The 15,943-nt window shown below is 37.8% G+C and overlaps 1 protein-coding gene across 5 annotated transcripts in view; it reads left to right on the top strand.

Moving 5' to 3' along the window:
* The window catches only part of creb5.S (cAMP responsive element binding protein 5 S homeolog), a 290,942-nt gene that overhangs the window by 273,247 nt on the left and 1,752 nt on the right, over nucleotides 1–15,943 (top strand). For 4 of the 5 annotated variants that reach the window (XM_018269245.2, XM_041567508.1, XM_041567509.1 and 1 more), the window contains 2 exons: nucleotides 3,006–3,233; nucleotides 10,560–10,668. In XM_018269245.2, coding sequence (XP_018124734.1) covers nucleotides 3,006–3,233; nucleotides 10,560–10,668 — 337 coding nt within the window. Of the gene's footprint in view, nucleotides 1–3,005; nucleotides 3,234–10,559; nucleotides 10,669–14,661; nucleotides 14,698–15,943 lie in introns of all 5 variants that reach the window. The other variant, XM_018269246.2, reaches the window with a different exon arrangement.

Here is a 15,943-nt window from a genome sequence, read left to right on the forward strand (position 1 = left end):
ATTTATGTAGTAAATATATTGAGTGGCAAATGTCTCTGTGTGTATATATATTTCAATAAATTCCGGTCAGACAGAAACAAACCAGCAGAAACATAAATTACAGACCTCTGATGTCTCAAAAAGTTGTGCTGTATGTACAAATTAACAGACGCTCTTTTATGTGACAGCTATGTTGAAATGTTCAAATGTGATCTTTGAGCTTATTCATTTGCAGACATCTTTATAGAAAGATAAAAATCAGAGCAGCCTTCAGTTACAGGTCTAGTCTACAAATAAACACACTGTCCAAGCCGGGAATTTCATGAATAGTAAATAGAGGTTGAAATACGCGATACACAGCGTACCAGCTTTTATTTTTATAACAAGTGCAGCTTCTTTTTAATCAACTGGTACTTCTGCTGCTGCTTTCCATTCTGCTCAGATATTTAGAAGGTGAGAAGGAAAGGTAGGCTGTGGTAATGCTTACAGTTTATATGATGGGCACAATTAGATGTTTCTGTGCAGTGTCGGACTGGGACACCAGGGGCCCACCCAAAAACCTTTGACCAGGGGCCCACCAATTAATCTTAGACCAGGGGCCCACTCTCAGTACTATTATTCTTCCTCTCCTCACTCAACCTCTATTCTCCTAGTCTCTACATACTCTTTACTATACTCTTTATTCCATCTATTTAGCCTCTTTGTTCTCATAGAAATATCAAATGGCCATGAAATAGGCCAAATGATTAGCAGCCTGAGGCCCCACTGATACCTGGACCCACTGGGACTTTTCCTGGTATCCCGGTGGGTCAGTCCGACACTGTTTCTGTGTTAAATTCACACTTTTCCACTTTTAGCTCTGGTAAATTGTGTGCTCTTCTTTTGGCGGCCAATAGGACAATTTCCGGCACTTTTATGTATGTTAAATGTAATTTATACAAATACATTTATATAAATGTAATTGGCAAAAAAGATCAGCTGCCTTCATTGTAACAAATATTATACCAACTGCACACAATACACCACACACGTGAGAGACAGTTCACTGTAACCACAGTTTTCCAAATATTTCCCTTCTATAACATCAACCTCTTTATTGGCCAGTAAATATAAACTAAAACATGTAAAAGGGCTCATTTACGAACAGGTCACAAGGCACAAAGTGTAAAAAAAACAGGCTAATGTGTGGGCACAAGCGGTATAGGTATTGGCCTTACAATTTGGGAGAGCTTGCACCCCTTGATAGCAAACCTGAAGTCATTATTATTCATTGCCTTTCTGTCACAGAATAAAAATCAAAAAGGAAAAGTGGCTTCCCACCTTTCATTGTTACCCTTTCTGTAACCTCTTTTTTCTTTTGTTCTCCATTAATTTACATCTCTCTTCTTCCCTTTCCATGTTTTCTTCTGTTTTCCACTGGTTTCTAATTCTCTTTATCTATCCTCCCTGACGATCACCCATTGTTATGATCTTCCTTTTCCATCTTGTTCTTACATTTTTTTCGTTTTATTTTCCACTTTCTATTTTGACAGTTTCTCTATTTCATAATCGTTTCCGCTCTCACCTCTTGTTTTTCTCTTTTTTTTGTTTTAATTAAAACTCCCTTTAAAGTATTTGCTCTCTCATTCCTTGTCTACCCCTTTCATTCTGGCTGTTTTTCATCTTCAGTAACAACTTACCTTCCTTCCTAGAAACTGACATAAAAGGTATATGCAATGCCTCCCAAATGCATCCCAGCAATATACTCTTCATAACTGCTGTATAGCTGCATTAATAATTTAGCTTTATGGCAAAAACTAGACAAGCTTGAGGTGTCCACGTGTCTATGCTGGTCCTGTTATAGTTGGAACATTCACAGAGTTGACATGTACATTTTCCAGTGCTCTGATGCTGGTCATTAATTGGTTCCAGTACAGTTAAAAATAATGTCCACTTTTAAATATTATTTTCTCTCTTCAATTTCAAATGTTGCCTCAGCATTGAAATAATGCATAATCTCTTTCAGAAGGAATGTTTGTATTTCAGAATGTAGAACTCATATACTAATATAAGCAGCAGTGTTAAGCATAAAACATTTACTGCACATCCCAGATACTGTACATGTTGGGTGTATGACTTGCATGAGCTTTCACACACACCGCTACTTCATTAGACACTTTTTCTACAGTACATAATTGAAAACCCAGTGGATGAGGGAATTGCAATATCTGCCTCAGGGAGAATTTGACTTCTTAAAGACTTTTATCGAAAGATTTAACTCGCTAACACTGGATGTTTTTAATAATATACTTTACTATTTAACTATTCTATTTAATGCCAACAGTTTTATATAGATTTTCCTTACAGGTTGAATGTTTATATTTTGCAAATACAGGCTCAAATTAAAATAAACCCTCCATTTTGTTTTGTACAACTAAAATGATCTTACTTCCAAAAGAGCTGTCAGCTCACGTTAAAGACATTGTTGATTTATACAAAATCAAAATATAGTGAAGGGAGCACTGACTGATCCATACAGCATATTCCGCTGTGCTGCTACATGCAGACGCCTCTGAAGCGTGGAAAGTCCAAATGAATTTTTTGGACACGGAACACTAGCAGAACTAAAATCTAACTAAAATTGTGGAGCGCACAAGGTAAAATCTAAACAAGTCTCAGGATTCTTAGAAGGCAACCAAGCCAAGGTGTCACAACTATATACAGAAATTACCATAAATATGTTAGACATCTTATAAATCGTATAAATCAAAATTAATTTCTTGGACACGGAGCATCCTTTTGTGTGCTTCATGTTTTTAAACAATTTTCAATAAAGCATCAATTTTAGTTCCACGATTTATAAGATGTCTAACATATTTATGGTAATTTCTGTATATAGTTGTGACACCTAGACTTGGTTGCCTTCTAAGAATCCTGAGACTTGTTTAGATTTTACCTTCGATTTAATTAAGTTCCTATGAGGACATTTTGGCTCTGCTTGCCATCAGTGGTTTCGAGAATCAATTACGCTTTTCTTCCCCCTACAGCTCTCACCAGCAGCACAGCAAATGCAGCCCACTCAGACAATACAACCCCAACAGCCCACGGGAGGCCGTCGCAGGCGGGTTATGGATGAGGATCCAGACGAAAGGAGGCGAAAGTTTTTGGAAAGGAACCGAGCAGCTGCCACCCGGTGCAGACAGAAAAGGAAGGTCTGGGTGATGTCACTGGAAAAGAAAGCAGAGGAACTGACCCAGACAAACATGCAGCTTCAGGTGTGTACTGTATGGCCCAAAGAGGCAAAAAGAGAAGCACTGTTTACAGCCAGGGTATTTTCTGAACAGCTTGATCACACACAACCCATTTGCACAGCAAGACACATTAGATTAATAATGAAAACACAGACATAATCAACAGTTGGTAATGATTGAGGTCCTTCTTATAAAAACAGCTCATGCTGAACAACGCCAGAACTAACTCTCTGAAAACCTCCAGGCCTAATAAAGATTTCTTTTAAAGAAACCTAAACTTCTTTATATTAAAACCATTAACATTTGCGTTTTATTAAATGTTATTAAACCATGTATTAAAATATTAAGTTGCATTAAACCATTTTATTAACATCATGGAAATATTTAATAGGGCAATTTTCGTTAAAATATGTTCATTATTAAACGATAATAAATAACTTTTAGCTGTATTGTAATTGCTTACAAATTGTTTCTCGCTGCCACAAAAATCCTAATATCTGTTCTTTAAATCACAATCTGAATTTTATACTGTGATGTAAAGAACAGATATTGGGATTTTTGTGGCAGCAGAAATAATTTGTGAAATTAAATGTGAGTAAAAAAAAAAGCACACAAAGCAATATATATATATATATTGCTTTGTGCGCTTTTTTTACTCACTTTTTTAAAAAAAAATCAAAGGTTTTTTATAAAAGGACTTTATTTTTAACAAACAAAATGACAAAAATTTGGACAATATAATGACTATTCATTTCAAAAATAAAATCTTAATCAACAAAATAAAAGAACACCCCATATAAAGTATGGCTCATATAAGAACAGCTACCAGTGAATTATATTAAGGCAATTAAAGAAAATTGGTAATTTCAGCAGTTAGAACTGAGATGAAGTAGTAATTTCAAGAATATATACAATTACTTTCAATTTAAATAACCTTATTCAGATCTTTGCTTAGAAGATAATCCAAAGTACAGGTGTCAGATCCGTTATCCAGAAACCCGTTATCCAGAAGCCCGTTATCCAGAAAGCTCAGAATGAAAAGGCAGTCTCCCATAGACTCCATTATAATCAAAAAAAGGACATTTTTAAAAATGATTTCCTTTTTCTCTGTAATAATAAAACAGTACCTTGTACTTGATACAACTAAGATATAATTAATCCTTATTGGAAGCAAAACCAGCCTATTGGGTTTATTTAATGTTTATTAAATGTTTCTAACATACTTAAGGTATGAAGATCCAAATTACTGAAAGATCCGTTATCTGGAAAACACCAGGTCCGAGAATTCTGGATAAAAGATCCCATTCCTGTATCGATTACAATTACCATCAAAATGGTTATAGTTATTATTGCATGTAAATATTTGTATAATGTCTGCATTTTTGAATGCTAAATTTTGAGATTTTATTGCTTTGCCCTGTATGTGCCTGAGCTGTAGAGTGCAATGAAAAAAAACAAAACAAAACAAAAAACAAAACAAAAAAAAAATATATATATATATATATATATATATATATATATATATATATATATATATATATATATATATATATATATATATATAGTCAAATACAAGAGTCCTCTGCACTCAACCCATTATCAATATATTTAAGACAGCGACATTTTGTGCATACTGCTACTAAAAAATGCCTTACCCTTTAAACAACACAGGGATTGTTTGTCCATATATTGCAATATATTTAAGATGGCCAACTACGTCAAAGTCATCCCATATCTGGCCAGTCCTACGCTCAATTTTATCTGATTCATTAAGAATTCTGTTGCTTCATTATACATTTTACAAAGGGACTTGGTTTTACCTGCAACTTAACTTGCTGCTTTCAAAGTAAACCTCCATACTTGGCTGCCCTTTTATTAGACACCAGTGGGATCACCTGACTATAGCTGGGAAGGGTGGGAGCTACAACATGGAGCTGGTCACTGCTCCTGTATAACTATAACAAACAAGGGAAAGTTGTGCTCACCACTATTTTTTAAAACCATTAGGCGGGGGTGCAATGAGGCTGTGACCACAAAATACATATAGTCAACTACAAGAGTTCCTCTGCACTCAACCCATTATCAATATATTTAAGACAGCGACATTTTGTGCATACTGCTACTAAAAAATGCCTTACCCTTTAAACAACACAGGGATTGTTTGTCCATATATTGCAATATATTTAAGATGGCCAACTACGTCAAAGTCATCCCATATCTGGCCAGTCCTACGCTCAATTTTATCTGATTCATTAAGAATTCTGTTGCTTCATTATACATTTTACAAAGGGACTTGGTTTTACCTGCAACTTAACTTGCTGCTTTCAAAGTAAACCTCCATACTTGGCTGCCCTTTTATTAGACACCAGTGGGATCACCTGACTATAGCTGGGAAGGGTGGGAGCTACAACATGGAGCTGGTCACTGCTCCTGTATAACTATAACAAACAAGGGAAAGTTGTGCTCACCACTATTTTTTAAAACCATTAGGCGGGGGTGCAATGAGGCTGTGACCACAAAATACATATAGTCAACTACAAGAGTTCCTCTGCACTCAACCCATTATCAATATATTTAAGACAGCGACATTTTGTGCATACTGCTACTAAAAAATGCCTTACCCTTTAAACAACACAGGGATTGTTTGTCCATATATTGCAATATATTTAAGCTGACTATATGTATTTTGTGGTCACAGCCTCATTGCACCCCCGCCTAATGGTTTTAAAAAATAGTGGTGAGCACAACTTTCCCTTGTTTGTTATATATATATATATATATATATATATATATATATATAACCAAAGGAATGAAAGGCTTAATAATAAAACATGTTTTGGTTTTATCACTAAAACCCTGTGAGTGCCGCAATCCTTTTTCACTATATTATATATATATATATATATATATATATATATATATATATATATATATATATATATATATATATATATATATATATATATATATATATATAACCAAAGGAATGAAACGTTGAGGCTTAATCATAAAACATATATATATATATATATATATGTATATATTTACAGTATATAGGGTGTTTTTAGAAATGACAAATACATGAATGCATGGAATGATTATATCTGTTGCTCAACTTCAGTATATGAAATCTTGCCCATATAAAATAGTGCCCTCCAGGGGTCAATAAAAATGTAAAGTAATTGGTGTACAGACTGACAATTCTTAAATAAATCATCTCTCACTAAGAGGCAAATTCACTAACCTGCGGAAATTCGCAACGGCTTCGCTCACATCACCACACTTTGCCAGGCAATAATTTACCAGGACATTGCTAATTCAATAAAATGCAAAGTTGCATCCAGGGCGCCGACCAAATGGCGAACTTTTGCTAGCGTTAATTCAGCAAGCAAAGCAGAGCGTTGACTAACTTGCATACGGCGGTAACTTAAATTTCAATGGACGTATATGTTGCAGCAAATACATTACATTACACAAGGCCAGGGAACCTTAATAAAAGAAATAAAGTTGTTATATTGCCCTACACATGTGCCCAGTGTATCGTTTATGTGCCATATGTAAGGAAATGTAGGGGTAAGCCGGGTACCCTAAAAAAAAGATACGATCTTTTGCAGCCTATCACCCTGAAAAATGAAAAGTCGCCAGGGTTTTTTTTTTGCGGAACTCCTATCTACTCTATTGCACTTCGCCTGGTCTGAGGTGGCTAAGGCAAGTCTGATACAAGAGGTAACGTTCAGTAAAATCCGGTTCTTAGTGAGTTTGCGTAGTTACGTCCATTCGCCAGAGCGAAAATTCGCCTGGCGTTAGAGTGCGAAGTAGCACTACAGTCTATCTCCTTCGCTAGCGAATTTACGCCTGCGCCCGTTAGTAAATCGACAAAGTCCCGAAATGACATCACGCTGGCGAATTTTCGATAAAGTTAGTCACTTTGCCCTTTAGTGAATTTCCCCCTAAGACTTGTAAATGCCTTTGTTTTAAAACATGCACAAAATAACAGATTTCCAAGATATTGACATTGTTATGAGAAACCTTACCAAAGTTTCACATATTTAAAGCTTCCTCAAGAGGTTGTTATCTGATAACAGGGCATAACCAGTTCATAACCAGATCTAGAGAAAAAAACTCTCTTTATTGAAAGGGTTTCAGTAGTCGCTATTTACTTAAAGGTTAAATATACATCACCTGGACTTAACCCTATTACTACTAGGGAAGTCAGAACCTAAATATCTCTTCAAGCGTTTAAGTTAAAAGGTTAACAACACAACCCGTGGCTACACGAGCCTCGTAACGCTGCCTATTACAAAAAATCAAGTCAATATGAAGCTAAAGGACACTATAATGAACAAATACACATATTTAGCATAAGAGTAGTGGCTCATGTAGTTTAATGTAACATGTTTATAGCCTTTTTTTTCTACTGTCTGTAATGCTTCATGGTTATCCACCCAAAATAGTTTTTACAAAAAAAGGGAAATGTAATTCCTTCCAACTTCAGTGAATTGAAATTTTCCTTGGCACAAGAATGCCACATTAATACGGTTATATCTACAGTACAGTAGTAAGTATATGTAAAACCTTTAAAAAATCTATCAGAACTTAAGTGAACTAAAAACTTTTTTAGAAACAAGGCATAGTTTCCCTTTAACAGAATAACGCACATGATATGGAGCCAGGCCCCAAAGCTAAAGAGTTTTCCTGGGGCCCCACCACATAGGGGATAGGAGTGGTTCGCAACCCACAGCTTCATGTCACCCCAACAACCGCTCACTTGCAGGGTTATGAGATGATATCCAGAAATCACTAAGCTTTATGGGTATACAGTGGTGCGTGACAGTTTGTGAACCCTTAAAATTGCCAACCCATGACTAAGTGCCTTGAGGGCACAAAACGCATAGAGCCTGTGGGAAATGTTCACTTTTTAAATGTAAACAAATAAGTGGCGTTTTTTTACTATATTTCTGAGGCCCTGTGGTTTCTTTCGAACAATGATACTGCTATAAGCAAATAGAATAAAACAGCATGACATGGGCAGGGCCAAATACCTGCCTCGGTTTTGCTTCACCCACTGGCCTAGAAATAAACACAACTTACCCCCTTTTTTCTGTTAGCATTTTATGTTCGGCCACAGCTTTATTAGAGAAACATAAATATCAATATAAATAACAAATACCAAATACATAACATAAACACAACATAAAAGGTACAGTACCAACAATACCTGCATGTCAATCGTACCAGCCACCAGCCACTTGTGCTCTCCAGTTTGGTGGGTACGTTGGATTGCATGCCTCAACCAACACCTCCCAGAGACCCATGCTCTTAAAGAGGATACTAACCAAGTCCCACTGCCATCTTGGGACTTGGTAAACTCTACACTGCCAACCATCACCATTGCCAGGGACCTTCTGCTTGGCTGTGACAACGGCCATTTACCCTGAGCTCTACCCAGGGCAGCCATCAGGGGGGGACAGGGGGGAGAGTTGTAGGGGGCCCCCGAGAGTAAGGGGGGCCCGGCCATGCCACACTTACTTGATTAGCCGGGCCCCCATCTTTCTGAGAGCTGCTGACTTCGGGAAGGCATGGACGTTTAAGGGGCCCTGGCCACCAATTTTCTCATAATGTGGGGGGGGGCTGGCCACCAACTTTTTTTCTCATGTGGGGTCCTAGCCACCAATATTTTTTAATGGGGGGGGCCTGGCCACAAATGTTTTTTATGGGGGCCCTGACCACCAATATCTTTTTATTTTTTTACTGTGTGGTTGGGGGGCGGACCTGTGGGGTGGGGAGGGCGGACCTGTGGGGTGGGGAGGGCAGACCTGTAGGTGGGGCTTGCGGTGGGTGCAGCCCAGGGGGCCCAAGAAATTTTGTCGTATGGGGCCCTGCGATTTCTGATGGCGGTCCTGGCTCTACCCAACTATGAGCCCCAAATACTCACCTGTTTAATTTAACTTGTGTCCCGAGTGGACGAATGGGACTCCAATGTCTCTGTCCAAAATGGATACCCTGCCTCACTGCTATTGATTTACATGAACTCAACTCCACCCCCCAACACTAGCAACTAAACCCCAACTACCAACCCCTAGCGGGCAAGCTTTGTCCAGCCCCCAGTCATGAGCCCTCTGCCAGCATGAATCTGTGCTGGGCTTCCCTTAACTTATTAAATTGAATTCATGTTTTCCATTTATGTGCCTCTGCTTACATTTTTCAAAAAGTTTGATTTTAGAAGCTTGAATTAATAGATGATTAAAATCTGCACGGTTGTTGCTAGTTTACAAATGGAAGCATACTTGAATATCTTATCAGGAAATAAGGCATGCTGGGAGTTGTAGTCCAGCAACATCAGGACTGTATTCTAAAAGCAAGAGCTCACCCAGCGCGTAGCGTCTTCTTCCCGGTTGCTGCTCTCTAGAGATTTTGGTAACTTCTTTCCCAATACTCCAACAAATGCAAAAAACATACCCACTTTAAGAGATGACATAATGATCCAAGGAGGACGCTAACTTTAATAACAATGCGGCTTTATTAAAACACCACAATGTCACATCAAAATGGCAGTGGGTGTGCATAAAGCAGGAGAACATACCCAATTTAAGCACACCCACTGCCAGTTTGATGTCACATTAAAGCCGCATTGTTATTAAGGTTAGCGTCCTCCATTGATGATTAGGTCATCTCTTAAATTGGGTATGTTCTTTGCTGGAGTATTCAGAAAGAAATTACCGAAATCTCTCAAGAGCAGTGACCGGCTAGGAGACGCTACGCACTCAATGAGCTCTGCCATTTCCACATTCTTTCATGTGTCGTTGCTAAAACCTTTCCCCAGCTCTTAAGGGCCAGTAGCCCCATTAAAATGCAAAAGAATCCAAAAGCATCTGTGTATATATGGCTTTATGTTCTAGAGCTGGAAGCTAAAGTTGTATTATTACATGCCCTGATTTCTGCAATGTTTGGAAAGCTACAGCCCTTCGTTTTATGATTCTATTCACTCATGAAATACATATTATGAATTATCTTACTTCTTATGCAAGATGATACACAGTCACAACAGCTATGTCTCCCAACTGCATGGCCTTTGCTACAGCATCCTACTAAGTCAAATACACTATAACAAAGGTAAATATTTGGAGGGGGCTTTGTGGTTGGGGTAGGGCCCCGGGGGGCGGGGTGGACCCCATGCAGTAGCCCCGGTGGGCCCCCCGGTCCAACACTGATTATGTTTAATGGGTATTACAAAGTTCCTTTAACAACGTCATATATACAGTAACTAAACATATTGTATGGGTTTTGTGAGTTTGTGAACTTTTGCTCTTGTTATATGCTTGCACCTAAAAATACCACCTTTTTTTCCAGAATGAGGTTTCTATGTTGAAAAACGAGGTAGCACAACTGAAACAATTGTTGTTAACGCATAAAGACTGTCCAATAACTGCCATGCAAAAAGAGTCACAAGGATACCTGAGTAAGTTCTGAATGGCTTCATTTCTTTCTTATGTCTTCATCTTAACTGTGAGTGGCTTGCAATTTAGATCAGCACTATCTAGATACAGGTGAAGAGGCTTCCTGAAGAAGGCAATGTTTTGGTTTCTACAGTACTCACCCCTTTAATATGCAACTAAAAGATGCGGCTTCCTTCTTTCAGAAACCCTACATGGTGTTTAGATGACCTCTGCTGACTTGCTGCATTCAAACTATTCCATGGAGACCCATGGCAATATTGACAGGTCAAGAGCTGCTCATTGCACTTTCTATTGCGCCCAGTGGCAATCCAAGCTGCTGTCTTCACTAATAAGCCAATAATAGTGATCAAAGCATCTAGTGAGCTATAGTTCTACTGTTTGTAATTGTTATTTCACCAGCTATACACGACACATGACAACGTTGTCTCTTGAACCATTTAAATGTGGGTCATTATATAGGTAAATCTATCTATCTAACTTTTGATCGGTGCTGTGCTTTGATCTCGGTCAAAGGGTGCCAACACTTAAAGGGTTAATATCATCTTGGGGGGTAGACCCAAGGCACAGATTTGCTAAAGATCACAGGGAGTTAAATGGGCATTAAACAGATGTGTCTAAATAAGTTGAATAAATATGGACAATATAATATATATAATGTACTGGTATGAGATCCGTTATTTGGACACCCATTATCCAGAAAAATCTGAATTACTGGAAGGTCATCTCCCTTAGAGTCAATTTTAATCAAATGATTTTAATTTTTAGAAATGATTTCTTTTTCCTCTGTAATGATAAAACAGCGCCTTTTACTTGACCCTAAGTTATAATTGATCTGTATTGGTGGCAAAACAATCCTTTTGGGTTTATTTCTTGTTAAATGTTTTAACAGACTGAGGGGCTGATTCACTAAGCTCGAGTGAAGGATTCGAATGAAAAATACTTCGAATTTCGAAGTATTTTTTTGGTACTCCGACCATCGAATTGGTTAAATTCGTTCGAATTCGAACGAAATCGAACGAATCGAACGAAAAATCGTTCGACTATTCGACCATTCGATAGTCGAAGTACTTGCCCTTTAAAAAAAACTTCGACCCCCTACTTCGGCAGGTAAAACCTACCGAAGTCAATGTTAGCCTATGGGGAAGGTCCCCATAGGTTTGCTAATCTTTTTTTGATCGAAGGATTTTCCTTCGATCGTTGAATTAAAATCGTTCGATTCGAACGATTTAATCCTTCGATCGAACGAAAAATCCTTCGATCGTGCGATCGAAGGATTAGCGCTAAATCCTTCGACTTCGATATTCGAAGTCGAAGGATTTCAATTCGAGGGTCGAATTTCGAAGTATTTTTAACTTCGAAATTCGACCCTTAGTGAATCTGCCCCTTAATGTATGAAGATCCAGATTACAAAAAGATCCATTATCCAGAAATATCCAGGCCCCGAGCATTCTGGATTACAGATCGCATGCCTATATATATATATATATATATATATATATATATATATATATATATATATATATATATATATATATAAATATATATATATATATATATATATATATATACAGAAGTAGTATACAGACCCGCACACCAATATTTCTTTCCAAAATGTTTATTTAGTGCATTAATCCCTAAATAAACATTTTGGAAAGAAATATTGGTGTGCGGGTCTGTATACTACTTCTGCATATGAAAACAATTGACCCTGCACCCGCAAACAATAACAAGAAGTCCGGTGTACAGAGTGCGGTTGCTTAGCACAGTATATATATATATATATATATATTGTGTATAACTGCTGTATAAAAAAATTAGAAGCCGAATAGTTTTCTCGTTCTTTATTTCAGCATCCTGGATTCCTCAGTCAGAGTGTTTTATTCTGCCCATAAAACAGACAGGGAAAAGAGAGAGAGGAACCCATTAAATGGGTCCCTGTGTATTCACCTATATTTATAATAAATGATTATTCTGTGATAGATGTCACAGAGCTTCCCTAATACTCTGAGCACAAAAACAGTACTTAGTAGGGATGCACCAAATCCAGGATTCGGTTCGGGATTTGGGCAAGATTCGGCCTTTTTCAGCTGGATTCGGCCGAATCCTTCTGCCCGGCCGAACCGAATCCTAATTTGCATATGTAAATTAAGGGACTAAAAAATTTTTCCCCTGACCACCCCTAATTTGAATTTGCAAATTAGGATTCGGATTTGGTTTGGTATTCGGCCGAATCTTTCGCGAAGGATTCGGGGGTTCGGCGGAATAAAAAATAGTGGATTCGGTGCATCCCTAGTATTTAGTTTTGAGTATTTATCCCAGAGGTATTTATTATCCATTGTTATATCTTGAATAACATGCCTGTGTTAAAGTGCCATTAATGGGAAGATATTAAAATTGTTCTCTGTTTATTGTTTTGAGTTATAAAATAAATTTCAGACATTTGTAACCTGTAGCAGAAGGAGCTGCAGTCCACTGATTTGCCATAGGTTGGAGTTGCTTACATATGTACATATATACTAAAAACGACATGTAAAGGAAAACCATGCACTGGGCGGAATTTGGGAAGTCTCTCTTTCATTTTAGAGTGAAGCTAAATCTAATTTCAATGTGTGACCTTAGTTGCATTTTTTCCAGTTTTGCCAAATTATCCATCATAAATGGAGAAGACTGCACATCAGCCATTTTTCTTTTCAAGTTTTCCCGCTAATTCTTTAATCTGCTTTCCTGCTTCCTTGTGCAAAAATGTCCCAAAGCATGACATCAGAAACAGGTGTCCAACTGCTCACAAATAGACCATGTGCCCCCAACATTGCATATTAAGTATCTAACACCCCCAATAATAAACCATGACAAGCTGAGTTTGTTTCTGAGCTACTAACAGTAGTATGTGGCTAAATAAAAGAGCCTGAAACTGTGTTAGTTAGTTGTGCGTGTGGTTTTTATCCACTGTCCGATCATATTATCTTCTTTTTCTTCTTCTATGGCATTTTCCATTGTCTTGATTCTTATTCCATTCAGTTGCTAAGCAATGGACACCCATAGTATACACAAATGAAAAATTCATATGGCCTATGCTTTGAAACAATTTTTCGCATGAAAAGCGAAATTTGGAAGAAAAAAAAAACCCTGCTTGCAATTTATCTATTGCTGTCTAACTTATTTCTAGATCCTTGGACATAAAAATAGTATTCAGCTATTTTGTTCCAGATTCCACATACTTTTTTTTAACGCATTGCAACTTATAGCTTTGTTAATAATTTTTCCTAGGAATTAGCTAATTTGTTTGGAGTGATTTGAAATATGTGTTTATTTTATAACTTGTTTGCAAGAGCGCCAGCTCCTAGCAAATATCCTTATTACCAATGAGCCATCAGTATCAGCCTGGATTGTATGTGGATATATACAAAATATCTACTAATTTTGGTACCAAACACTATGAATAATTTTTGGCAAATACCACTTAAATGGGCACTAAGATTGAGTGTGCAAAAAGACTATTGCTACTAAGTGCCCATTAACACATATATTGGCGGCCAAATATTCTATTCGCACGTGAACTGCGCACCCGTAAGTGATAGTGACCCGGGTGCATATACCCCGGGTCCTGCTCCTAAGTTCAAAGTGCCTTAAAAAGTATTAAGGGTAAATCGTCCAAAGGAACTCACTGGATCCAACGGGTGGCTCGGGTGCATCGCCCCAAGCCCGTAGCTGTAGGTGAGTCACGATCAATTTTCAAGAATAGACGAGCACTCCGTTTCCATCCGTATAGGCTTTATAGTTTTGTGAAACGCGTCAGGGATCTGATGTTTTTAACAAAGTTGGAATAAAAATGACCTTTTAACCTATACGGATGGAAACGGAGTGCTCGTCTATTCTTGAAAATTAAGCCTGGATGATATGATGTCATCGCTGGCATTTTTGAAACAATATTTCTTAGGAAATATGCAGGAGAGCTGCTTAAAGCATTTTATAAATGAATTTTCCATTTTATACAGGATGAGTACTGCTACTCAAAAGCTGCCCAGTGCATGGTAAGTTACCTTTCCCTAAAGAACACATTCACTTTAAATGACCATTTTTTTCCTTATAACATATAATTAAAATATTACAGAGGTAGGAGATTTTTTTTGGCAGTACAAATTGATAATTGTTGAAGTTTCATAATATTTTTCCATAAGTCAATTAGAGTTTCTTATGGGTTTTTTTAAATGCAGTATTTGTGGGCCTTCATAAGGAACATTCCTTTGAATAATTACTGGATTCAGCATTTAATCTTGGTGTTTCAGTCAAGCTGTTGGCAAATTTGTAAATCTGCAGCAGAAGCATTTTGGCTTAGTCTGAGAGATATCTCCTTACCCTCCAACATATATTAGAATTGGCCGTTCTTCCCATGCATTGGCATTATTTTGTATTAGGATAAACAAATAAATTGCATAAATTGAATGGTTCCTGATGGAAAACATATTTCTAGAACCATTATAGAACAGGAGTAACAGGTGTGCCTTCAAGGTGACACAAACCTTCCATGGTCATGTCTCCCCACCCAAATGAGGCCCATGCTCCAACATATCAGAGGCTCATATACTGCATGCTGGCAGTTGTAGCTGAGAAACAACGTCAGCTTAATTTTTTAAAGCAACACTGCTTAATAAAATTGTACATCAATCCTTGATTGAGAATCCTTGTACTCTGAATGAAAGACAATAGTGATTTGTTTTTTTCAAACCAGAGAATACTTTTGTAATTAAATTTGGGGCTCCTCTTTTAGAGAGCTAGGAAGTGCAAATGGAAGAGCTTGGAAGGTTTCATCCTCTTAAAGGAGAATTCAACCCTAACGTTAAAAAAACCTGCTATCCTACATAGACCCCCTCCCTCCTCCCCTAAGCCTAAGCAGGCAAATGCCCTTAACGTTTTACTTACCCCTCGGTGCAAATTCAGGCATCGGAGTTCACGGGTGTCATGTTCATCTCTTTGGAAATCTTCGGAATGAGATCGGTGTGGCGGCACATGCGCAGTTGGAGCAATTTTCTGTTTCACAACAACTGCGCATGCGCCGAAACTCGTGAAAATTGCCGAAGCCCCGGTCTCATTCCAAAGATTACAGAAGCGGCTGAAGATGGCGCCCGTGAACTCCGATGCCTGAATCTGCACTGAAGGGTAAGTAAAACGTTAGGAGCATTTGCCCAGGGTAACAATTACGTTTGGGGGGGAGGAGGGAGAGGGGTCTATCTAGGGTAGGGGTGTAGGGGTTTTTTAACATTAGGTTTGAATTCTCCT

Source organism: Xenopus laevis, chromosome 6S (genome assembly GCF_017654675.1).
Source record: "Xenopus laevis strain J_2021 chromosome 6S, Xenopus_laevis_v10.1, whole genome shotgun sequence".
NCBI classification, from domain to species: Eukaryota; Metazoa; Chordata; class Amphibia; order Anura; family Pipidae; genus Xenopus; species Xenopus laevis.